This window comes from Desmodus rotundus, chromosome X (genome assembly GCF_022682495.2).
Source record: "Desmodus rotundus isolate HL8 chromosome X, HLdesRot8A.1, whole genome shotgun sequence".
NCBI lineage: Eukaryota > Metazoa > Chordata > Mammalia > Chiroptera > Phyllostomidae > Desmodus > Desmodus rotundus.
In genome coordinates this window covers 62,912,450-62,938,494 of record NC_071400.1, presented here as the reverse complement: position 1 = coordinate 62,938,494, position 26,045 = coordinate 62,912,450, and the positions used below count along the sequence as shown (strand labels likewise).

The window sequence follows — 26,045 nt, the reverse complement described above, 5'->3', positions numbered from 1 at the left end:
TCTTATACTCTATTGGATTTGATTTGCTAATATTTTGTTAAGTGTTTTAGCTCTATGCTAACGAAGGCTATTGTAATGTTTTTGTCTGATTTTGGTATTAGGGTAACACTCGCTTCATAGAAAGTTCTAAAAAGTATTTTCTCCTCCTTTATCTTCTGAAGGAAATGATAGAGCATTGATACAATTTCTTCCTTAAGTATGTGATAGAATTCACCAGTGAACCCATCTGGATCTGGTGCTTTGTGTTTTGGAAGTTTATTAATCAATGACTCAATTTGTTTAATACAAGCCTTTTCAGATTTTCTATTTCTTTTTGTGTGAGTTTTGGCAGATTGTATCAGGGAATGGTCCATTTTAACTAGGTCATCAAATTTGTGAACATAAGAGTTGTTTATAGTATTCCTATAGTATCCTTTTAATGGTCAGGGGATCTGTAGTAATGTGTCTTCCTTCAGTTCTTTTTTTAAATTGTTGTTCAGTTATAGTTGTCCCCATTCCCCCCCACTTTACTCTCCCCCGCCCTGTCCAACCCATGCTCTCAAAGGCAATCCTCATCCCACTGTCCTTGACCATGGGCCTTTTGTACAAGTTCCTTGACTTGACCCTTCCCCTTCTTTAGCCCATTATCCCCTCTCGTCTCCCCTCTGATCACTGTCAGTTTGTTCTTAATTTCCATGTCTCTGGTTCTGTTTTGCACATTTGTTTGTTTTGTTGATTAGGCTCCTGTTATAGGTGAGATCATATGGTATTTGTCTTTCATTGCCTGGCTTGCTTCACTTAGCATAATACTCTCCAGTTCCATCCATGCTGTCACGAAGGGTAGGAGTGCCTTCTTTCTTTCTGCTGCGTAGTATTCCACTGTGTAAATGTACGATGACTTTTTGATCCACTCACTCACTGACAGGCACTTAGGTTGTTTCCAGCACTTGGTTATTGTAAATAACACAGATGTGAACATAGGGATACATAAGTTCTTTCGAATTGGTGTTTCAGGATTCTTAGGGTATAATCCCAGCAGTGGAATCACTGGATCAAAAGGCAGGTCCATTTTTAGTTTTTTTTGGAAATTCCATACCGTTTCCCATAGTGGCTGCACCAGACTTCATTCCCACCAACAGTGTACTAGGGTTCCCTTTAATCCACAACCTCACCAGCACTTGTTATTTGTTGATTTGTTTATGTTGGCCATTCTGACTGGTGTGAAGTGGTATTTCATTGTGCTTTTAATTTGTATCTCTCTGATGGCTAGTGATGCTGAGCATCTTTTCATGTGTCTCTGGGCCCTCTGTACATCCTCCATGGAGAGTGTCTATTCAGGTCCTTTGTCCATTTTTAATTGGATTGTTTGTCTTCCTGGTGTGCAGTCATGTGGGTTCTTTAAATATTTTGGAGATCAAACCCTTGTGTGAGGTATCATTAGCAAATATGTTTTCCCATACAGTTGGTTCCCTTTTTATTTTGCTGATGTTGTCTTTAGCTGTGCAGAGCTTTTAAATTTGATATAATCCCATTTGTTTATTCTTTCCTTTATATTCCTTGCCCTAGAGGACATATTGGTGAAAATATTGCTGTGTGGAATATCTGAGATTTTCCTGCCTATGTTCTCCTCTGGCACTTTTATTGTGCCACAATTTATATTTGAGTCTTTTATCCATCATGAGTTTATTTTGGTGTATGGTGTAAGTTGGTGGTCTAGTTTCATTTTTTTGCATGTACTTGTCCAGATCTCCCAACACCATTTATTGAAGAGGCTATTTTTACTGCAATTAATGCTCCTGCTCCTTTTGTCAAATATTAACATAATATTTTGGTCATAATGTTTGACCATACAGACTTGGGTTTCTTTCTGGGCTCTCTATTCTGTTCCATTGATCTATGTGTCTGTACTTATGCCAGTACCAGACTGTTTTGATTACAGTGGCTTTATAATATAGTTTTCTGATATTAGTAAATTGATCCATCTCTTTTTTCTTAGTTAGCCTAGCTAGAGACATATGATTTTATTGATTTTTTCCAAAGAACCAGCTTTTGGTTTTATTGATTTTCTCTGTTAATTTCCCACTTTTTATTTTATTGATTTTTGCTCTAATTTTTTTTTTTTTTGCCTAGTTTACACTTTTTTTTTCTAGTTTCCTAATATGGAAGCTAATTGAATTTAGATTTTTCTTTTTTCTAATATATGGATTCACTGCTATAAAGCAATGTCTTTGCTACATCCCTCAAATTTTTATTTCATTTTCATTTAGTTATAAATGTTTTAAATTTTCTCTTAAGATTTCTTATTTGATCTACATGCTATTTAGAAGTGTACTGTTTAACCTCCAAGTATTTTGAGATATTCCAACTATTTTTGTGCTATTGATTTCTAGTTTAATTCCATTGTGATCTGAGAGCCTACATTGTATGCTTTTGATTCTTTTAAATTTGTTAATGTGTGCTTTATGGCCCCCCAAAAGCCTTATCTTGGTGTATAGTTCATGTGAATTTGAGAAGCATGTGTATTCTGCTGTTGTTGGATGAAATAGTCTATTCTATAGATGTTAATTTTATTCATTTGATTGAAGCTGCTGTTAAGTTCATCTGTATCCTTACTGATTTTTTTTTCTGCAGGATCTATTTATCATAGAGAGGAATTAAAGTGTTCAACTATAACAGTGAATTCATCTGATTCTCTTTCCAGTTCTATCAATTTTTTTTCTCACAGATTTTGAGGTTCTGTTGTTAGGTGCATACACATTAAGGATGGTTATGTATTCTTGGAGTATTGACCCCTTTATCATTATGTAAATGTCCCTCCTTATCTCTGATAATTCTCCTTGCTTGGAATCTGTTCTAAAACTAATATAGGTACTCTATCTTTCTTTTGTTTAATGTTAGCATTGTATATTTTTCTCCAACCCTTTACTTTTAATCTATACATGTCTTTAAAGTGTGTATATTGTTAACAATGATGAGGTTCAGGATGCACTACCCTAAAATGTGACACTTTGGCATGTTGAATATTTTAACCTGAAAGAATTTGAGAAAACAACAAAAGCAGAAAGGTCAGTGCAACCTTCCTTCTACCCTTCCCCCATAAACAGGCCATAGACCCTCCTATGAGTGGTGCTCTTCCTATGTGAGGAAAAAAAGGGGAATCCTTATCTTTGAAGACAAAGGGATGCCAAGAAGAATTCTTAGATAAGTTTTCCCCACTTTAATGAACTTACCTTATACTCCTTAACCTTAACCTTATTAATAACCTTAATTATATTTCTACATGAATCTCCATTCTTCATCAAACCTTGCATAAAATTACACAGGTCTAGAGAAAAAAAATACACAGGTGTAACTGTTTCTTTGAGTCTTCATTTCCTTATGAAGACTCCTGTATCACAATGAACTAATATTAAATAAATTTGTATACTTTTTCTCCTGTTAATCTCTCTTTGTCAGTTTAATTTTTAGATCCAGGCATGGTCCCTAAGAGGGTTGAGGAAAACTTCTTCCCTTACAAAAACATGTGGTCAGATCTTGTTTTTTGATCCATTCTGAAATTCTGTGTCTTCTAGTTAATGTATTTATACCACTGACACTTAAAGTGATTATTGATATAGTTAGATTATGGTCTACCACACTTTTTACTGTTTTCTATTTATTTCCCTTATTTTTTTATTTTTATCTTTGACTATTCCTGCCATTTGTGATTTAAATTCATTCCATTGTCTCACCTTTCTTTGCATATAATTTTACTTATTAAAAAAATTATTATGTGTATTCTACTACAATTTTTTTATTTTTAGAATTTCTTTGTTTATTTTTAGAGAGAGGGAAGAGAGGGAAAGAAACATCCATATGAGAGAGAAACATTGACTGGTTGCCTCCTGCACAGCCCCAGCTGAGGACCTGGCCCTCAACCCAGGCATGTGCCCTGAATGGGAATTGAACCAGTGACCTTTCACTTCGCAGGCTGACACTCAATCCACTGAGCCACACCAACCAGGGCATTTTACTTATTTTTAAGTATATTTTATTGGTTGCCCTAAAGTTTGCAATATACATTTACCACTATTCCAAGTCCACTTTCAGATAATACTGTACCACTTCACAGGTAGTGCAAGTACTTAAAATAGCAAAATAATCCCAAATTATCTCTCTCATCTTTTGTATCATTGCTGTTATTTATTTCTTATACATAATCTATAATCACCAAATACATTGTTGCTATTATTATGTTGAACAAACTGTTGTCTATTAAATCAATAAGAATTAGAAAAATACAGTTTCACATATTCCTTCTCTAATGTTCTTTTTTTTCTTTACCTAGATCTGAATTAATGATCTATACCATTTTCCTTCCCTTTGAAGATCTTTTAACATTTTTTGCAAGGCAGATCTATTGGCCACAAATTACCTCCATTTTTGTTTGCCTCAAAAGTATTTCTTGTTCACTTTAAATTTTTTTCTTTTTATACTTTTTCAATTAGAGTTGACATTCAATATTATATTAATTTTAGGTTTACAGCATAATGGCTAGACATTTATATGGCTTTTGAAGTGATCACCCTGATAAGTCTAGTACCCACCTGGCACCACACATAGTTATTAAAATATGACTGACTATATTCTCTATGCTGTACTTTACATTCCTGTTACTATTGTAGAATACAGAGTTCTACACTGGTGGGGTGTGTTTTTTTTTCTTTCAATGCCTCGAATATTTCACTTCATTCTGTTCTCGTTGCATGGCTTCTGAGGAGATATGAGATGTAATTGTTATCTTTTTCTTCTCTGTAGATAAGGGTTTTTTTTGTGGCTTCTTCCAAGATTTTTTTTTATCATTATCTGTAATTTGAAAATGATATTTTTAGGCATAGTTTTTTTTCTTTCCTTTGCATTTATCCTGCCTGGTATTCTCTGAGCTTCCTAAATCTCATTGGGTGTCTGACATTAAGTTGGTGGAAATTCTCAGCCATCATTGCTTTAAGTATTGCTTCTGTTTCTTTCTCTATTACGGTACCAATTCTTTTGGTATTCCCATTATGCATATGTTATCCCCTTTGCAGTTATCCCACAGTCCTTGGATAGTCTTTTCTGATTTTTTTGTTGTTTTTTTCTCTTTGCTTTTCAGTTTTGGAAGTTCTTTTCACATATCCTCAAGGCCAGAGATTCTTTCCTCGGTCGTGTCCAGTCTACTAGTGACTCAAACCTACGCATTCTTTAGTTCTGATAATAGTGTTTTTTAATCTCAAACATTTCCTTTTGAGTTTTTTTAGAATTCCCATCTCTCTGCTAACATCCCTTATCTGTTATCGCATGTTATATACTTTTTTCATTAGAGCCCTTAGCATATTACTCATAGTTATTTTAAATTCACTGTTGGGTACTTCCAACATCTGTGCCCCATGTGACTGGTAGTGCTCCTTGTTCAATCTTTTCAAACTGTGTGTTTTTGTCTTTTTGTGTGCCTTGTATTTTTTGTTGAAAGGTGGACATAATGTACTGGGTGAAAGGAACTTTGGTATATAAGCCTTTAGGAATGTGGTGATAATGTGCGGGGAAGGGGGTATTAATCTATAGCCTTATAATTCGATCTCAGTCTTTGTTCCTAGACTGTGAACTTCACCAGTGCTTCTCAGGATATTTTTTCCCTTTTAAGTGGGACAGGATACTTAGAGTAGGCTGGAGTTGTGTATTTCCTAAGGTAGGCTAGGCACTGATAAAATCCTGGAAGGTTAGGCTGTAGTAAAATAGTTTCTTTTGAGAGCAGGCCTTGTTAAGATAAAAAGAAAATCTGCCTTATTTAAAAATGGTTGCTTTCCCCCTCCCACTGCCAGTGGCGGAATATTTTCCTCTGATATTCACTGTGAGGATTATTTGGTGAATGAATGGATAACTCTGCAGAGCTTTCTGAAAAGGACCTATAATAAAAAATTTAAAAATTAATTTCACAAAAATTAAAAGCAAATGTCATCTCTTATCTATCTAAGATTCTTTAATGAAAATGTAAAAATAAGCAACCAGAGATATCTGGGTGGAAAGCAGAATCTTAACTTCTAGAACACATAAGAATGCATTGTGCCAACAATCTTAATCATCATTCTTTGGCATTAACTCTTAATTTGGTTTATTTCTTCAATCATTTTTTAAATACCTTTCTTCCACAACCATCCTTCTTCCCCTATTCTTCCTTTTTCCTCTCCGTCTTACTCCCCTCTACCTTCTCTCTTCCCAACTCCCCACTTCTCCCCATTTTCATCTTCATCCCTTCTCCTCCCTTTCTTCCTCTGTTCTTCATGGACCTTGATAGAAGTGGTGAGAGTGGGTAGAAAAAAATGATGATTTGGACAAGGGGGTAAAGGGAGACCAGCAACATGGAGACTGTGAATTTTTATAACAGAGCAGTTTAAGGGGACAATATGGCTGGTGAAGTGTGGTTGGGTGGGGTGAAGTTTATGTTGGAAAGCTGCCTTTACACAAGAAGCACACATTACTTACAATAAGTGCCGTTTTGGGGTGAGATTGAGGCAGGATAGTAAGAAGCTAGGAAAATTCCTGGGCAAGTGGAATGGGGAAACAGACAAGAAATTTAAACAAAGCTAAACAGTTTGAGCAACTTACAGCCAACTGGTGAATGGCAAGACTTTATCTCCCTTAACCAAGGACATTTGAGAGTAAGTAGTTTATACCTTTCCTTCCTAACCAGAGAATCAGTAGCTTAAATCACCCTAGGTGGGGAAAATAGTGAACAGAGACCCAGTCAGTGACATTTGTGCCAGCTAAACCCAAGGACAGATGAAGTCAGAGGAACAAATAACAAAAACCACATTAGAACCAGACAGACAGAAAATAAAAGTAAAACAATAAAGCTGACCAGAGAATAATCTCAAACTCCCCTATACACTCATTCTGATGCACTAGCATATTGAAAGTGCACCTGAAGCTGATGAATATTCTACTGAAACCCTCCCCTAAGAGTCTCACCAGCAGAAAAGAGATAAAACCCTCAAAACGAAGGTTATCAGTGCAGGCCTGTTCTAGAGCATGCCCATGCTCCTTTCTGTGAGCAAACTTTTTACTTCCTAGACTCTAAGGGTCCCCACAAGACTTGCAGCCAGAGGAGTAGTGCGCTTATGCCCTGATCCTGTCTCCAAGTCCCCCTTTTTCTCTGACTTCCCAGTAAGCTAACAGCTGCCCCGCCTTGGCTCACTCCTTTTCTATAACGTTTCTAGGGAGCCAGGGTAGAGCACCACCTACACTCTCTCCTGTTACTGTCCTGTTGCTTCTTCTGCCCTAAGCCTTTCGTTTGTTTCACTGTCCCCAACTTTAATAAGTGTACTCTCAAAATTACCTGGACTTATGTTGTGAAATCTTTCCTACATGAAGTCAAGAACCCACACAGTACAGGCTGGCCTGAGGCAGACCTGCTCCAGGATGGTCCCTGTCCTATAACACCAGCCCCCCATTAACCCCAATGTTTAATTAAAGTGCTTGTCTGAGAAAGCTCAACCCTGCAAGGAGGATTTACTCTTTGTTCTAGTCTGATGGTAGGCCCGTGACCTACTTTTCTGAGAGCATTTAGTAAAAAGGGCTTACAATATGTATCTCTTACAACTCAGAAGTGTCCTTCTCAAGGACCTGAGTCATTCCTTTAAAATGTAAACATCAGGAAGGTTAGGGCCTCTATCTCCCAGTCTCTGTGGGAGGATACACCCCTAACTTTCATAACCGCCAGCTAGCAGACACAGCTGGCTTAATCACATTTTCATGGCCTAACCCTTTGTAATTGTTTACTTCTCTGGCTCTACTGAGGCCTAGCTCTCCCTCTCCCTCATTGTCCCTTTAAAATACCCAATCACCTCTGCACAAATTGAAATGGAGCTTAGCATTTCCCTCTACTGTCGATAGTTATTGAATAAAATCTGTTTTCACTGCTTTAACTCAGGCTGTGTTTATCTTTGACCCTAATTATGACTTAATCTCACTGTCTTGTAATGCAAGGCAATGAATCTAAAGTGACTTCGAGGCTTGAGACCTAAGGTTTTTCAACACTCAGGAAAAGATCAGGGGCTGGTTTAGAGGCAGCTAGTGGGGAGAAGGAAGATGATTAATGAGTGATAGGGGTAAGGAATCCCGTGATCAGAATAGAATACGTTTTTCTTGTGGTATGGCAGTTGTGGTGACAAGGGATCACATAGGATGGCAAATGGGGAAGTCTGGGAGCAGAAAGCACCACGTCCCTCTTCAGTTTCCCTTCTCTTCCCTTCCTTTCTTTCTCCTCTCCTTCTTTCCTTTTTTTTTTTTCTTTGTTTAAAAGATTTCTTTTTTTTTTAATTTTTAGACAGAAGGGAAGGGCAGGAGAAAGAGAGAGGGAAACATCCGTACGTTGTTGCCTCTTACATGCCCCCTACTGGGTGCCTTGCTAGCAACTCAGGCATGCTCCCTGATCTGGGAATTGAACCGGCGAACCTTTGGTTCACAGGCCAGCACTCAATCCACTGAACCACACCAGCCAGGGCCCTTCATTTTCTTTCTTATCAAGTAATATATACACGTGGTTTAAATATATATGTATAATTTCAGTATATATACAATGCATTTATATAAATGTGTATATGTGTATATATACCCCCCCACACACATTTATGTATACTAGAAATACAGAAGGGCTTAAGATGAAAAGCAACAGTCGCCTAACTTCCTATCCTCAGCCCCTCTCCAAAAGCAATCCCTTTGAACTCTTATGGCCATTTTGTCTGGTGGTCTCCATATCTAAATATAGTAAGTGTATATTTATCAGTAGACCTTTGTTATCAATTTTAGATTTTACTGTCTTCTTACTATATTAAATTTTATTTCCCTTCCAGTTTTAACTAAGTGGGGAGATGAGTGTGTTATCTAAAAACCCCTATGAACCACTGATCCCAACAATAACTTTTATTAGTTTGTTGTAATCGCTTTAGATGATATTAACTCATTTAATAACAAGGTCGGTTACAGGGACTAATAATAAAAAAAGAAGATAGAAATTTAAAAACCAGAAAGATAAAGACAATCCTGGATCTTCCCCACCAAACACGTTTAACAGTAAAATAGCAGTTTAAAAACAAAAACAAAAAACAGAGCTAACTGTGAGGCACTGTATTTACAACCGTCTCCTTTAATTCTCCGCGGTGGGTGGGTGGGCCCAGCTGGCTCACCAGAACGCCAGCCAGTTAGCGGGGCCCCCATAAGCCCTGGCGTAGAGCGAGCCAGGGCCACGTGACGTCGGCGGCCGGCACTCTGTCTTTCTCCTGGCAGTTTCTATGATATTCTTCCCAGCCCCCACCCCTTTGGTAGCGGCCGTCACGTGACGGGCCCCTGGTTTACGGCAGGTGCCCACGTGATTCTGGCCCGCAGTCGGGTGGCTGCGGCGAGGTATCCGGATTCCTGAAGGGCGGGCGGTGAGGTCGTAAACGTCGCCGCCGGCGGTCTTTCCCGGTAGGGCGGGCTCGGGAGGCACGAGCCGGCTGAGGCGTTCGCAGCTCTGTGCGTACCTGGGTGTGCTCTTTCCGCCAGGTCTGCGTGGGTAGTCCCCACCTCTTTGCGGGTGAAGTCACCTTTGGGTTTCGAGACCTTGGGGCACGAGGCCCCAACTCGAGACCTCCCCCTTCCCTCTCGCCCTCCATCTCTTCCTTTGCTCCTCCGCATCACTTAGCCTTTGAGCCCCCAGCGCGGCCGTGCCTCGTGGCCAACTTTAAGGTGGTAAAGGTAACCGTGGGGCAAGCAGTCCCCAGTGGACAAAGGCAAAGGCGCGAATAGAGCAGGCCGAAGGGCCGCAGGCGATGAAAATAGACGGCTAAGGAGGTGAACACGGAGAAAAAAAGGGAAAGAGTACTGCGGTTTTAGAAGGGACTGGAAACGACTTGTTGCACGATGGAAGAATCTGACTCTGAGAAAAAGATGGAGAAAGAGAATCTGGGGCCAAGAATGGATCCTCCCATAGGGGAACCGGAAGGATCGCTTGGGTGGGTGAAGGGTATTATGCCAAATCTGGGGGGAGGGGCTTCTAACTGAAGAGAATATTGTGAATTAGAACACACCACCCACGATAACTTACTTCTGTTTACCAGTAAGGTAATTGGTACCATACTTCCGGCGACAGGGTAAACTACAGATAATTGGTTGATAACTGGGCCAAAAGAACTCTTGAGACAGGGACAGGCCTCATTTGAGTCCTGGGAGGTGTGTTCTAAGTAAGTTCTGCATTGTTTTGGATTATCAGATTTGGCATCATCATGGTGAGGATAAGACTAAAAAGAGGGTGGTTATTTCCTGGGCGGAGATAAGTGGCTTGAGAATGCTTTCTGTGCCAATTTGTACCTGAAATTGAATCCTGTATTTTACATTCTTTGTGCCTGTAATGAGTGAAATATGACTTGAGACAGCTGCAGGGCTAAAGATGCTCCCAGATTTTTAAAATAGGAGGCTGGCTTAAAAAAAGAGGGCATTTATATATGACAATGTTGTTTGATTTATTAAAGCATTTGTGTATGTTGCTTTGATATAATTATTTTAAGATTATGAAAAATTGAGTCTTGAATTTTAATGGCTCGTTTATATCCCTAAACAAATCTTAACTAGGTGCTATCTCCTGAGCATGTAATTAGGGGATAAGGAGCATAAACCCAGTCTTATAATTTAGGAAAATGAGGGCCTCAGAATGAGGTCCCCCACACAACTGTACTCAGTTATTGTGCCAAACATGCTCTTGTACATCTCTACATTAATTTGTATTTATTTAATTCCAATTTCTAAGGCAATTGGATCATGGAAACTCTGTCTCTTGGTTTATATTGGCAGGTGGGTGCTGCCAAATCCAGCCATGAAGAAAAAGGTAAGATGGGTTAGGTACATCAAAAACATGAAGGTAAGGGTAAGACGTTACTATTCAGGAATTATTATTTGTGGTGTATGTATACCATCGTACAGGAACCTTCTAAATGTTCTCCCCAACTCTTGTCCCTTTCTTTGCTACTTGATTTAATTTTTCTAATATATAAATCTAATTGGATCATTCACATACTTAATAACTTTTTGTAACTTTCCAAAGCCTGTAGAATAAAATCCAAATGAGTTCGTGGCATAGAATGCCCTTCACAGATTGATTTCTGACTAAATCATCTGCCACACCTATGCATCTTATCAGCCATGCAGAATTTCTCTCCAGATTTACAAATTAATTTGCGTTTTGTGCAGGCCATCCACACACAGTACACAGGCCTCTGCCTGCACATTGATGTTGAACCCAACTCAAATGTTACTACTATAAGGTCTTACATGAGTTCTCCAGATGGAATTGAACATTCCTTCCCTTGTACTCTATGGTACCCACCGTAGGGTTTAGGCAAAATCGATAAGAGCATAGCTCTAGAGAAAATTTCTGAAATTTCTGGGCTTTTATGTTCAATTATAAAATGGTGACAATATTACCTATCTCAGGGTTGTTAGGAAGTTTAAATGAACAAATACATATAGAGCATTTAGATCAGTACCTAACACAGTTAACCTTGGTAAGTGCTTCAAAAGCAATTGAGGTTAGATTTCTTAAATTAAAAAAACAGAAGACGTATCAGACTTACGCTTAACTTTACGTAATACTTCAGTTATATAAAAAACTCCAGTTTGCTGAGAGAATGTTCTTGATGAGCCTGTTTAAAGTTGCTATCAACAAGGATATTTAAAAATACCAGAAATGTATGCTTGAATAAGAATAACACCAAAACTTCTGTAACAACTTTAGACTGTCTCATCAGTAATATTTCCTTAGTGTAATAAAGTTATATAACTAACTAGATTAAATTGAACTTGAATGCAGTACACTTTCATTAATGCTCCCTGTATTTGTAATTAGAAATTTTTATAAATTATCTCAGTAGTGAAATTAGAACATGTATATATCCCCCTTTCATTTGAAAAGCAATGTAATTGGAACTTTATGTTTCAATAAGTTTGAAAAGACTCAAAATTTGCCTTATCCAATTCCCTCCTAGTGCAAGAATCTGTAGCGTCTTCCACAGGTGTTTTTCTGTCTTCGTTATATGCCGACATTGACAGGAAGGAAGGCTATTCACCTTCATAAGGCCAGCCTTTCCATTGGACAGTTCTCATTGTTAATAACTCTCTTGTTTTATACCTTTGTTTTGATAGCTTGTTCATTCATTTGATGAACACATTTTGAACATCTGTTATATGTTAGACACTGGAGATACAAAGGGGATCCTCCCTGTCATTCAGGACCTCAGACCCAAAAAATGGATTAACTTCAATATGTTATTGTCTTTGCAGTGCTGTAAGAGCGTCCCCCTGGCTGGGTAGCTCCACCAGTTGGTTAGAGCATTGTCCCTATACACCAAGGTTGCAAGTTCGATCCCCAGTCAGGGCACATATAAGAATCAACCAATGAATGCATAAATAAGTGGAACAACAAATCTATGTCTGTCTGTCTTTCTGTCTGTCTCCCCTCTCCCTTATTCTCTCTCTAAAGCCAATTAATAAATAAAAGTTTTAAAAATTGTGTTCTACGAGGAGAGAAGCGAAACACACCTAAGCTGGTTTAGGGCGTTGGGGTCAGAAGCTTTTTGAGGAGATGGTCACTGAATCAAGTTTTGAAGGATGAGTGAACTTGGTTAAAGAAAGAAAAGGGAATGGAAAGTTACTTGCAGAGAGCATAACGTGAAACAAAGACATAGAGCAGGGGTCCCTGGAGATCTGGGAGCAACCAAATGAACAACATGCAGTTCAGTTCAGTGTGGCTGGGCTGTAAAAGTTCTAGGCCAGGAGGGTCAGAAGATAAGGGCAGAGGAGTAAATAAACCAGATCAAGGAGGTTGATAATATAGTTTAAGGGCTTGATCCTGTGTTGGCCATGGGACACTTTTGAAAAGAAACAGTAGTTAATGGAACAAAATCATGGAGGTAAATAGAAAGGATGAGATGGGTGGCAGAGATGGAAATGTTGACGTAGAGCAGGGGGAAGAACTTTGTTACACTAAAATCTCCTGCCCTATAGTTTAGTGCACAGGTGGCAAACACAAGGTCCAGCCCTCCACCTTGTTTTATCCGGTCCAGCACCTTGTTTCTAGCCAGCAGAAGTGCTGAGCTTTCACTTAACTGTTAAGGAGTCGTTAAATGTATACAGTCCTAAAATGACATTCGGCCCATTGCTGGCAACTGTGAGGCTGATGTGGCCCCTGGTGAAAATGAGTTTGACACCCCTGGTTTAGTGCATAAAATGTTAGATTATGAGAGATCAGGGTTCAATTTCCTCTGAAGTTGGTATGTCTCTAATATAGTTTTGAACATACGATAGCATATATTAATAGCATAATAAATTCACTGCAATCCTATTGCCAAGAGGATGTGTGACTCATGACAGCTAAGTACCTGGCCCCTGGGATTCTAGGTACCCCCCACCGAACTGTTGGTTGAGGAATTAGTTATCAGCAGCTGCATCAGGTCCTTGGTACTGTCGCTGCAGTGAAACATCAAGTACAGGAGAGAAATAGATCCCTTTAGACTTGATTTGCTCTAGATTGCTAACTTCTTTCATTATTTTCCCCCGCTTTGTCCTTAGGTGCTGTTGATGGGTAAAAGTGGGTCTGGTAAGACCAGCATGAGATCTATTATTTTTGCAAATTATATTGCCAGAGACACACGTCGACTTGGTGCAACAAGTAAGATGTTTTATCGTATTGTAAAGCCAGGTGACCTTAACTATTAATGATTTGCATAACACACTCGGTTGCAGTTACTTGGGGATGCAGCGGTTGAGAGGTATCTTGCAGCATGTTTTTCCCCTTTTTTTCATTTCTTCTCAGAGGTGTGTGGCCTAATTCTGGTTACTGCTGCTTGCTTTGTTGGGGTGGTTCTTTCTTTCCTAGGTTGCTTACCAAGCGGGATGCCTTTGCCCAACTTCTTTTTTATCCTGCTCTTTCTGAAACAAGCATAGGGACCCTTTTGTTTATTTGTTTTTGGGGAGGAGGTATTTGTTTGTAACTGTCATTATATGAAGGGAAATTAATTGATAGGTATTAACAAGCATAACAATAAAATCACTGAAGATTTTTTAAAGCAATAGTTAGTGCTAGTCTTCATTAAAAGGTGATTTGCTGGGGATGGGGGTTTGTGAGAGGGAGGTTAACCTAATCTGTACTCTGCTGCTTCTCTTCCTGGATATACATCAATGTTCTCACTGGGGTTCCATGTTCGACTTGAGAAATGATTCATTGCCCTTTATGGTTTGAATATTAAATCTGGCTTCTTAGTATAGGCTAACTGGGCTGCCAGTGGATCCATGCTCCTGAGAGGCCCCTTTTGTCTCTAGGCTGTAATGCCATTTCATTTTGCAGCATCCAAGCATTTCTGGATTCTGCCTTGATCCTTGGCCTCTAGGTGATGAAACCATTGCCCCATCTGGCTTTTAGAGATTCCAGATCTGAGTTTCAAGCATCTTGAACGCTTTTAGAGACAAGTCACCTGCTACTTCATAAGGATCTCACTCTGGTTTCAAGAACAACAGATCTCTTTAAAACACCTTATGTTCCACATGCTGGGATTCAAAGGAGAAGGAAACCTCATTTCTGTTCTTAAAGTGCTGAGAGTGTAGTATAGACTCTGAATTGGAGCAGCTCTAATGGTTAGAAAGCTATTTCTTAGTTACAACCCTGAGTCAATTTCCCTTTACTTCTGCTAGCTGTCCCCTTTCCATTCTCTTGAGCCTCAACAAATATTTGAGCACGGTTAATGTCTCAGTCTGTCCTAGCCATCTCTTCTCTCCCGAGCCTTACCTTCCTTCAGCTAAACATCTCCAGTTCCTTCATCTATTCCTCATTTGACATTATTTGGAAGAATTTTTAAGGACTTATTTGAACATGTCTACATTTTTCTTAAAGTGCTGAGACCTGAATATTGATGTGGCCTAATCAGGGCAGAGTAGGACTATTACATCTCTTGTTCTGGGCAGCACAGTCTGGCTCTCTGTTTGTGGAGTGACTTTCATTAGACTGAGTCATACTAAAAACACCCAATTTCTTTTCACATATCTATTATTATTAAAACACATATTCTCCTGATTATTGTGCAGTTACTGTTTTGAACCTAAGAATAAATGCCTACCTCTATTAAATCATTCAGTTTTGTTTGTTTTAGCCCATGATATGTCCCTGAACCCATTGTTTGTTAACTGAAGTCCAGAACAAGTTACTGTCTCACTGGGCCTCAGTTACCTTACCCGTAGGAAAGGGGTTGGATCGTATTTTTATTTTAGCTACTTATTCTCTCACCTGATACGTTAGCCACTTTTCCTAGCCTTTGTACAGTTTATACATTGGATAAGCATCTCCTCTGGTTTTCCTCTAAGTAGTTCATCAAAAATTTTGGTCAGGACAGGGTCCTTTGGCCTGTCACACCTCAAGAGCCTTCCTTCTAGAAAGTACCTGTTCAGTTTTATCCCTGTCTTGATTTGCTAAACTTTAATTTTTTTCTATTCTTCCAAGTTAAATATCTGGACTTAATAATCATATGGTTTTAGTAGATTAGAGGAAGGTCATGTTTATTACGTGCTATTTTATTTACTTTATTCCTTATATTACAATAATTTCATTTTAATAGATGAAGAAAGTATGACCTAGAAGTTAAGCTCACTCAACTTCTAAGCATTCGGGCTAGAATGTCAGTCTGTGCTCCTGTTCTATTCATTATACTACAACCACAGTTCTGTGAAGACTGCTTTCTCTTTGTGTTTTAAATTCTGCACATTTTATTGTAGTGCCTTTTTTTCTAGTTCAATTAATATTTTTGTATTCAGCCAATTAGCTGAGTTGATGGAATACCCTAAGTCTAGTGAATAGTCTTGCAACCCAGTGTATTGCAGATTATATGACTGTGTACATTAAAGCAAGCCATTTATTCAACAAGTGCCTTTCTGGAGCTTCCTGTGTGCCAGGCACTGTGAATGGGACAGAGCTCTTCCCTTAAGGATATCTCAAGTGGGTCCTCTATTGATAATACTTTGTTAGTAATTACTGCATTTCCTTAAAGGTAGTAAAACTATACTTTAAAATATTATGTTGACCTGAATGAGTTCGTGTTTCAGTAGCTAGTTCATCATTGCTGAAGAAAGGTCTGGTTCTACTGTTTAACTTGTAGACTAATTAAAAATACATACAGTGCATCGAGTTTTACTTGCTATTCTTTTTTGTGCAATTTTTTATTTTCTTTAACAGTAGTACAAGAGTATTTCAAAAATACTACATCACCTGTAATGTTTACTGTTTTTCTAGATTGTCATTGATGAAAAAAATTCAGTTGTATTTTGTTAAACTTAGAGCCTACTTTGTTTTGAAATTTGAAGCAAGGATGCAGAGTGGTGGTATAATGAATTTATTAGGGGGCTGTTAAAATGTGTTGTTAGAAGAGTAAACTTGTTAATAAAAAATGATTATGAAGTATTTTAGTCTAAAACACTGTTGACGGCTCTGAGATTTCTTACCTTCTCAAAATTCTCTGTTCCCTTGGCTTTTATTTAATGCTTTTATTATCCTGGTTTTCTTCCTTTATCTTTAAACATCCCTCCCCCTTTTTAAAGAATATTTTCTTCTTTCTGCCCCATAAGTGTATGTGATTTCCCAAAGCTCTGTTCTTGATTCTTTTTAGTTGCTCTTATAACAGCAGGACAAGAAGACTGAGAGAGCCAGAGGGCGGTATAGGAGACAGGAGACTAAAGAGGGAGACAGAAAGTCGGGGTTAGATCATAAGGTGCCTTATAAGCCAGGTCAGGTGGTTTGAACTGAGAGTATAGAGGGCTGCCCCTAGAGTATTTCAAACAGAAAAGTCATATGGTCACATTGTATTATTTTTGATTTTCAACTTTAATGACAAGAGACTTGTGAAAAATTCAAACATCAAAGAAATATAGAAAGTATTCCTTTCCTCATTCTCAGGCCTACTTCCTAGGGACAACCATCATTAGTAGTTTGAAGCTACCCTCTGGCCTTTTTTTCCCCTAAGCATATACAATCATACATATACAGAGATATTTTTTTTCTTTAAAAAAAAACTGGAATAAAAATGTGCATCTGGGAGAGATCACTATATCTGTAATATGGAGGATAGTTTGGGGGTAGGCCAAGGTAGAAACAGGTTAACAAGTTAGGAAACTATTTTAATAGACCAGGTAAGAGATCATGGAGTGTTAACGTGGGTTAGGGTGGTGGTCATAGATATGCCAGTGGATTTGGGATGTATTTAAGAGATACAGTCAACAGGACCTGCTGATAGGTTTGGGGAGAATGGTGGGGTAAAAGAGTGGACTCAAGAATGAAGCTAAGGTTTCAGCTTAGACAGCTGGTTAAATTCACTAAGATGGAGAATACTGAAAGAGGAATAGATTTTGTGGGAAGAATGGAAAGATGATGACTTATATTTGGGTACACTGAGTTTGGGATACTTGTGGTTTAATCACGATGTCCAATATATGATTCAGAAAGGGAGAAGAGAAATCTGTATTAGAGATACATATTTATGATTTATCAGTTATCAAATGGTAAATAAAATAATACAAATGGACTAGCTTGCCTGGGAGAATACATAGAGAAAGAGTAGGTGGACAAAGACGGAATCCTGAAGAACTCTAACATTTAAGGGACAGAAAGAAGAATAGGAGCCTGTGAAGGAGGATCTTCCAGAGAGGTTGTAGGTGTGACATCAGAAGCCGAGAGAAGAGAATTTTTTGAGAAGTGTAGTCAACAGTGTCATTCTGTAGAAGGTAAGATAAGGACTAAAAAGTCCACTGGATTTGGCAATGGGGCCATTGGTCACGTTATCTGTGATGATGGGAATAGAAACCAATGTCTATCCCATGTGCTCCATATCTAAACAGTCACTGAATCCTGTCACTTTTGTTATTGTTTTTCCCTTTCTCAGTAGCACTTCTTTCCATTTTTTTTTTAGTACTAGACCGTTTACATAGTCTTCAAATTAATAGCAGTTTGAGCACCTACTCTCTCGTAGACTCTGTTGGAAATACAAAGACATGTAAGATATGATTCCTTTTCCAAGGAGGGGGAAGGAAAGGGGAGAAGGGAAGTAGTTTGAGCACCTACTATGTGCCAGGCACTTTATGTATGATAACCCTTTTAATCTGCACAATAATCCTGTGAGGTCAGTAGTATGCCTCCCAGCTTTCTTAATAGAAGAAGAAACTAATACTTAGAGGTTAAGTGACTTGCCCAAGGTCACACAGAGGAGTAGAGCTGGCATTTGAACTAAGAACTGTTTGACTCCAATGCCCATTTTAAAAATAATGCTTTGCTGCTTATGACCCAGTTTTTGAACATGTGAAATTGCACAAAAGTTAGATAGCAGTCACTTTAAGCAACAACTTCAAAATAGTCCTAGAAGAAACACCACTGTGTTGCTGATTGACTATCACATAAATTTTAAAGGTGATAGTTGCTAGACTTAATTTCTAGGATAAGAATTTTTATTATTCCTTCTTGTGACTAATAGTGCCTGGCAGAGAGTAGATGCTTAATAATTGTTTGAATGAATTCAGAGGGAGTGATGACGGTAAGTGGGGGTGGCCAGGTAGGGCTTTTAGAGAAGGTGGGTTTTAGTTGGGTCTTAAAAGATGAATCTAAGAAAGGTGGGGAGGACTTTCTAGGCAGATGGACAGAGTAGGCAAAGAATAGGGCGAGTGGGAGGGAAGTGTAAGGCAGAGGTCGCAAACAGGCACTGAGGCCTGTAGATGTGTTTCATTTGGCCTGTACAGTGTTTTAGAAAAATTGGAATTAGATATAAATATGTAAAAACTTCCATAAAAGTCTGAATTTCCCACTACTATTGAAAACTCAAAGATCTGTTAATTCTGAACCCGTGTTCCTGCATGGCAAATAAGCTAGAGCTGAGTAACTGCCACCCACTCCATCGTCCCCTTGGGTGAATGTTTACTCTTCATAAATGATTAGCTTTGCTCTCCTACACTTACTGGCCTGGCCCATATCAGCAAGTTTGCGACCCCTGTTGGAAGGTATATTGGGGGTTGGGGAGGTAGTGGGGTTTGGGAGGACTACGAATAAACCAAATTGGACTGGAGCGAAAGACATTATTAATGTGCATCATGGGGGAATATAAAGGTAGATTGGAAGCCAAATTCTGAAGGACCTTGAATGCCCCCCTATAGACATAGAGGATCCACTGAAAGTTTTTTGATCGGGGAGTGACATGTTCAAAGTGGTGTTAAGAAGATGAACCTAGCAGTAGCCTATAGGATGAAATAAAGTGGGTACAGGCTTCCTGGTGGAAGATAATTATGAGCTGTTGTCCGTGTGTGGGCTTGAGAAGAGAAAGGCCTTCCTTAATGTTAGTGGCAGGTTGTAAAACAAGGAGTGGAATTGAGAGGGATGACACAGGAATAGCAATGAATTGAATGTGAAATTGGCTGGGTCAGTAGCAAAATAAGGAATATAATAGGGGGAGTAAATATGGTTATATCATTTTTTTGTATTTTTTGTTTTTAAATATTTTGTGTGTGTGTGTGGAGGGCATTGGTAGGGGCAGGTAGGTCAGGGAAAAGCTATTAAATGGTATACATTTCTGTCTTATATGTTGAAGTTTTAACATTAGTAGTATAATTGGAGGTTGTTTCTGCTCTAAGCACTAAACTACTAAAAAGTAAAATGACTTACACAAAAGCCAGTTCTATAGCTGAGGGTAGTTTGGGCGCCTGCCTTGCCACTAAACCATGCTACTAAGCTGAAAATCACCTTCTTGTGGCTTTGAGCATTTCACTCCACTTTGGTCCTTCTCAATTCTGGGGGTTAGTGCTTTGCTTATTTTTGAACTTCACTGCGCATGCTACAATTACTAGATTTGTCATATTTATCTTCCAGTTGATGTAGAACATTCCCATGTTCGATTTCTGGGAAACCTGGTGTTGAACCTGTGGGACTGTGGTGGGTAAGTACCATCCGGTTACTAGTTTGTGAGGCTGCTGGCAGGGATCTCGACAGCTAGTACACTCAGCATGGAGCATACACTAGAGTAACTATAACTCATAATAATACATTGGATAAGAATTTCTTTAGAATTGGCATTTATTACGTAAAGATCTCTGACTACATCTCAGCCCTGTTTGCTGTGTTAACTTGATCGTTTAAACTCTCTGAGCCACAGTTTCCTCATCTGTACAGTAGGGGTAATGATGACGTCAACTTACAGGGTCGTTCCGATGATTCAGTAAGGTAATATATATATATAAAAAGCATAGCCAAGTCCTTCACAAAATAGATATTGTTAGCTCAGTGTTTCCCAGCTCCCAGTATTGAGCCTGCCATGGAGTAGTTGCTGCTGAGTGAGTATTTGTTAAGAAAAAATAGCGAAATATTCCAAAAGATAATGACTTATTATTGGGAGATGCATCACTTAACATGCTAGCAGATTTCTCCATACAAATCCTTCCTCATGATTATTGCTTCCAGTTTTGTAATCTGTGTCAAAATTAGTCCAACTCCATTACTATTAGGCAATAAGATGTTAATGTCATTTTTACACATCAGGCAGCTGAGGTCCGGTGACATTATGTATCTCCTAAGGTCACACAGCCATTTAATAACAGCAAGGTATCTGTCACCTGCGGAAAAATACCGTGCTGTTATTAAATGACTGTGTGACCTTAGGAGAAACATAATCTCACGTCTAGAAACTAGGTTCATGATTTTTTCAAATAAAAAATTCTAGTTTTTGCTACACATCTGGTCATTGAGAACTTCTTGGGAAGTGGCACACAGCTTAAATGACAAAGGGCAACATTCTGCTAAAAAGTTACCTTGGAGTCATTTTCATATAATTTAGAGTATTTGACTAGTTATTGTTTCTGATGGCCTGAACAACCAATGTTTTATTTAAACCTTAATTAAGGACTGTAGCTGAAGCTCCTGTAGAGGTACAACTATAGTTTTCTTTTTTAAATTTTGTTTTATTTTTTCAAATTCTTTAGTCATTTTCTTACTGTACTTATTTCCATTACCATTTATCCCCCTTATACCACCCTCGCTCCTCGCAGTCAGCACACTGTTGTCCATGTCCATGAGTCCTTTTTCCTTGATCCATACACTCCCTCACCTACCCTGCCAGAGGTGTCTGCCTGCTCTCTATTTATGAGTCTGTCTCTATTTTGCTTGTTAGTTCAGATTGTTCATTAGGTTCTACATATGAGTGAAATCCTATGGTATTTGTCTTTCTCTCACTGGCTTATTTCACTTAGCATAATGTTCTCCAGGTCCATCCATACTTCACAAAAGGTAAAACTTCTTTTTTGTGACTCAGTAGTATTCCATTGTATACATGTCCCATAGTTGTTTTATCCACTCATCTGCTGATGGACACTTGGGCTGCTTCCATACCGTGGCAATTGTAAATAATGCTGTGATGAACATAGCAGCCCTTAAGTTCTTTTGACTAGCGTTTCAGGTTTCTTTGGGTAAATTCCCAGAAGTGGGATCACTGGGTCAAAAGGCAGTTCCATTTTTAGTTTTCTGAGGAAATTCCATACTGCTTTCCACAGTGGCTGCACCAGTCTGTATTCCCACCAACAGTGCAAAAGAGTTCCCCTTTCCCAGCACCCTTACCCGCGCTAGTTGTTTGTTGATTTATTGATGAAAGCCATTCTGACGGGTGTGAGGTGATATGTCATTGTGATTTTAATTTGCATCTCTCTGATGCTTGGTCATGTTGAGTATCTTTTCATATGTCTCTTGGCTATTTGTATGTCCTCTTTGGAGAAGCGTCTGTTCAGCCCATTTTTAATTGGATTGTATGTGGTTTTGGTATTGATTAACTGCTTACCGGATGTATCAGTGAGTATGTTCTACCATTCAGTGGGTTATCTTTTTATTTTGTTGATGATTTCCTTTGCCACACAAAAATTTCTGAGTTTGATGTAGTCCCGTTTGGTTTTTTTCCTTTTGTTTCCCTTGCCTGAGAAGATATATCAGAAAAAATATTGCTACAAGCAATGGCTGATATTTTACTGCCAATGTCTTCTTCTAGGAATTTTATTGTTTCAAATCTAATGTTTAAGTCTTTAATTCACTTTGAATTTATTCTTTTTTTAAAGGTATATTTTACTGATTGTGCTATTACAGTTATCCCATTTTTTCTTCCCTTTATTCCCATCCACCCTGCACCCCCTCCCACCACCATTCCACCACCTTAGGTCATGTTCATGGGTCGTACATATAAGTTCTTTGGGTTCTCCATTTCCTATACTACTCTTAACCTCCCCCTATTTTGTACCTACCATTTATGCTTCTTATTCCCTGTACCTTTTTGCCCCATTCTTCCCCCTCCCACTCCCTACTGATAATCCTCCATGTGATATCCATTTTTATGATTTTTGTTCTGTTCTAGTTGTTTGCTTAGTTTGTTTTTGGTTTTTTCTGTTTTTTTTTTTTTAGGTTTATTTGTTGATAGTTGTGAGTTTGTTGTCATTTTACTGTTCATAGTTGTGATCTTCTTCTTCTTAGATAAGTCCCTTTAACATTTCACATCATGAGGGCTTGGTCATGATGAACTCCTTTAACTTGACCTTATCTGGGAAGCACTTTATCTGCCCTTCCATTCTAAATGAAAGCTTTGCTGGATAGAGCAATCTTGGATGTGGGTCCTTGCCTTTCACGACTTTGCATATTTCTTTCCAGACCCTTATTGCCTGCAAGGTTTCTTTTGAGAAATCAGCTGATAGTCTTATGGGAACTCCTTTGTAGGTAACTCTTTTCCCTTTCTCTTGCTACTTTTCAGATTCTCTCCTTCTCTTTAATCTTGGGTAACTTAATGATGATGTACCTTGGCGTGTGCTTCTTGGGTCCAACTTCTTTGGGAGTCTGAGCTTCCTGGACCTCCTGGAAGTCTATTTCCTTTGCCAGATTGGGGAAGTTCTTCATTATTTTTTCAAATAAGTTTTCAATTTCTTGCTCTTCCTTTTCTCCTTCTGGCACCCCTATGATTCGGATGTTGGAACGTTTAAAGTTGTCATGGAGGTTTCTGAGCCCCTCCTTATTTTTTGAATTCTCGTTTCTTCATTCTGTTTTGGTTGAATGTTTATTTCTTCCTTCTACTCCAAACTGTTGATTTGAGTCTTGGTTTCTTTCCCTTCACTGTTGGTTCCCTGTACATTTTCCTTTATTTCACTTTGCATAGCCTTCACTTATTCCTCTCTTATGTGACCATACCAATTCTGTGAGCATCCTGATTCATCACTTAGTTGTGTTTTTTCTGGAGCTTTGATCTGTTCTTTTATTTGGGCCATAGTTTTTTGTTTCAGCGCACCTGTTACATAGTAAGGGGTGGAGCCTTAGGTGTTCACTAGGGTGGGGCAACCCAGGTTGCTTCGATGAGGCCGTATGTGGGGGAGGGGTCCAAGAGGGAACAATGCCGCTTGCTCAGCTCTCTGCAGGCTTTCAGTCACTTCTGCTGCTACCTACAAGCAAATTGGGCCCTTCTGGTGCTGATTCCCGGGTGGGTGGGTTTGTGTACATTCTAGGACTCTGTGGGTCTCTCCAGTGAACTCTCCTGTGAGGCTGGGAGTTTCTCCCACTGTCTCAGCCCCCACAGGTTTTTTCAGTCACAGGTTTTGAGGCCTTATTTACCGGCACTGGAACCTTGGGTGGCGCGTTCTGTCTCATTCCCCAGTTGTTCCTCCCGGTTTATTTGCATGCAAATGTGGGACCACCTGGTCTGCCACCTGCGTCCTTGCCACTAGTCCTCTCTGCGTGGCTGCCTGTCTTCACCCCTTCTACCAGTCTGGATGAATGTGTCGTCTTTAACTCCTTGGTTGTGGGACTTCCATACAGTTCAATTTTTTGTCAGTTCTGGTTGTTACTTGGTTTTAAATTTGTTGTTGTCCTTCTGGTTGTGCGAGGAGGTGTAGTGTGTCTCTGCCTATACCTCTATCTTGGTCGGAAGTCCCCAACCATTTATTGAATAAACTCTCTTTAACCTGTTATATGTGTTTGCTTCCTCTGTTAAATATTAGTTGACTAGAAAGGTGTGGGTTTATTTCTGGGCTATCTTCTGTTCCATTGATCTTTTTGTCTGTTTTTATGCCAGTACAATACTGTTTTGGTTATTATAACCTTAAGTATAGTTTGATATTAGGTAGTGTGAGCCCTCCAACTTGTTCTTTCTCGGGGTCACTGTTGCTATTCAGGGCCTTTTGTGGTTCCATACGAATTTTTGAAATACTTGGTCTAGTTCTAATGAAATATGTCATCGGAATCTTGATAGGAAGTGCGTGGAATCTCCAGATTGCTTTGGGTAGTATGGACATTTTAATGGTGTTAATTCTTCCTGTCAGTAAACACAGTATGTGCTTCCACTTATTCGTGTCTTCTTTAATTTTTTCTTCAGTGTGTTATAATTTTCCAAGTACAGGTTTTTACATTCTTGGTTAGGTTTATTCCTAGATATATTATTCTTTTTGAAGCAATTGTGATTAGGGTTGTTTTCTTAAACTCCCCTTTCTTATAGTTCATTATTGGCATATAAAAATGCAACTGATTTCTAGATATTAATTTTGTATCCTGCTACTTTGCTGAATTCATTTATCAGTTTTAGTGATTCCTTGGTGGAATCTTTGGGGTTCTCTATGTATCATGTCATCTGCAAATAAAGGCAGTTTTACTTTTTCCTTTCCAATTTGGATGCCTTGTATTTCTTCTTGTCTGATGACTTTGGCTAGGACTTCCAGTGCTATGTTGAATAAGAGAAGTGAAAGTGGACACCTATGTTGTTCCCGATCTTAGGGGGACGCTTAATGAAGCTGTCAGTGGGTTTGTCATATATGGCCTTTATTATGTTTAGGTATGTTCCCACTACTCCCACTTTGCTGAGAATTTTTATTATAAATGGGTATTAGATTTTATCAAATGCTTTTTCTGCATCTATTGATATGGTCATGTGGTTTTTATTCTTCATTTTGATTGTGTGGTTTAGCACATTTATTGATTTGCGAATGGTGTACCAACCCTGCATTCTCAGAATAAATCCCCCTCGATCATGATGTATGGCTGTATTTGATTTGCTAATATGTTGTAGAGGATTTGAGCCTCTATGTTCATCAGGGATATTGGCCCATAATTATCTTTCTTTGTAATGCCGTTATCTGGTTTTGGAATTAGAATAATGCTGGTCTTGAAAAGTAAGCCTCACTAATCATCATTCCCTCATCTTGAATTTTTTGAGATAGTTTGAGGAGGAAAAGTGTTGGTTCTTCTCAGAATGTTTGATAAAATTCATATGAAGCCATCTGGTCCAGGGATTTTGTTTGTTGGTTTTTTTTTTTTAAGCATTTATTTATTTATTTATTTTTAGAGGGAGAGGAAGGGAAGGAGAAAAAGAGAGAAACATCAATGTGTGGTTGCCTCTCACGTGCCCCTACCACTGGGGACCTGGCCTGCAACCCAGGCATGTGCCCTGACTGGGAATCGAACCATGACCTTTGTTTTGCAGTCCAGGGCTCAGTCCACTGAGCCACACCAGCCAGGGCTAAAAAGTTTTCTTTTTTTCTTTTTGATACTCTGCTTCAGTGTTTTTTCTTTTACTATGTCTTCCAAATCACTAACTGGATCCTCTGCTTCTTGTAACGTACTATTCATTCCTTTCAGTATATTACTTAGTTCAGGTATTGTGTTCTTTATTTCTGACTGGCCTTTTTTTTTATGATTTCGAAGTCTTTTTTCATGCTGTTGAGTATCCTTATAATCATTACTCTAAACTCTGTATCTGATAAATTGCTTGCCTCCTTTTCATTTAGTTCTTCTGGAGAATTTGCTTGTTCTTTCATTTGTGGCCTGTTTCTTTTGTCTTCCCATTATGGCTGCCTCTTTGTGTTTGTTTCAATGTATTTGGTAGATCTGCAGACTCTGGTGCAGCTTATGTCAGACACTGCCTGTGACTGGCTCTGTCAACCTGTTTGGAACTATCAGTGATTCACAGCTTGTTGCTCCCTCTCATAGGCCTGGATGTGTG

General features: G+C 38.8%; 1 protein-coding gene across 6 annotated transcripts in view; it reads left to right on the top strand.

Annotated features, from left to right (window-relative positions):
• The window catches only part of RRAGB (Ras related GTP binding B), a 56,932-nt gene that overhangs the window by 20,031 nt on the left and 10,856 nt on the right, over positions 1–26,045 (top strand). For 2 of the 6 annotated variants that reach the window (XM_045198623.3, XM_024564339.4), the window contains 4 exons: positions 10,822–10,855; positions 13,594–13,693; positions 17,970–18,053; positions 19,910–19,976. In XM_045198623.3, the coding sequence (XP_045054558.1) occupies positions 10,822–10,855; positions 13,594–13,693; positions 17,970–18,053; positions 19,910–19,976 (285 nt within the window). Of the gene's footprint in view, positions 1–9,302; positions 9,987–10,821; positions 10,856–13,593; positions 13,694–17,969; positions 18,054–19,909; positions 19,977–26,045 lie in introns of those variants that run through there. The other 4 variants (XM_045198625.3, XM_024564338.4, XM_045198624.3 and 1 more) reach the window with 4 other exon arrangements.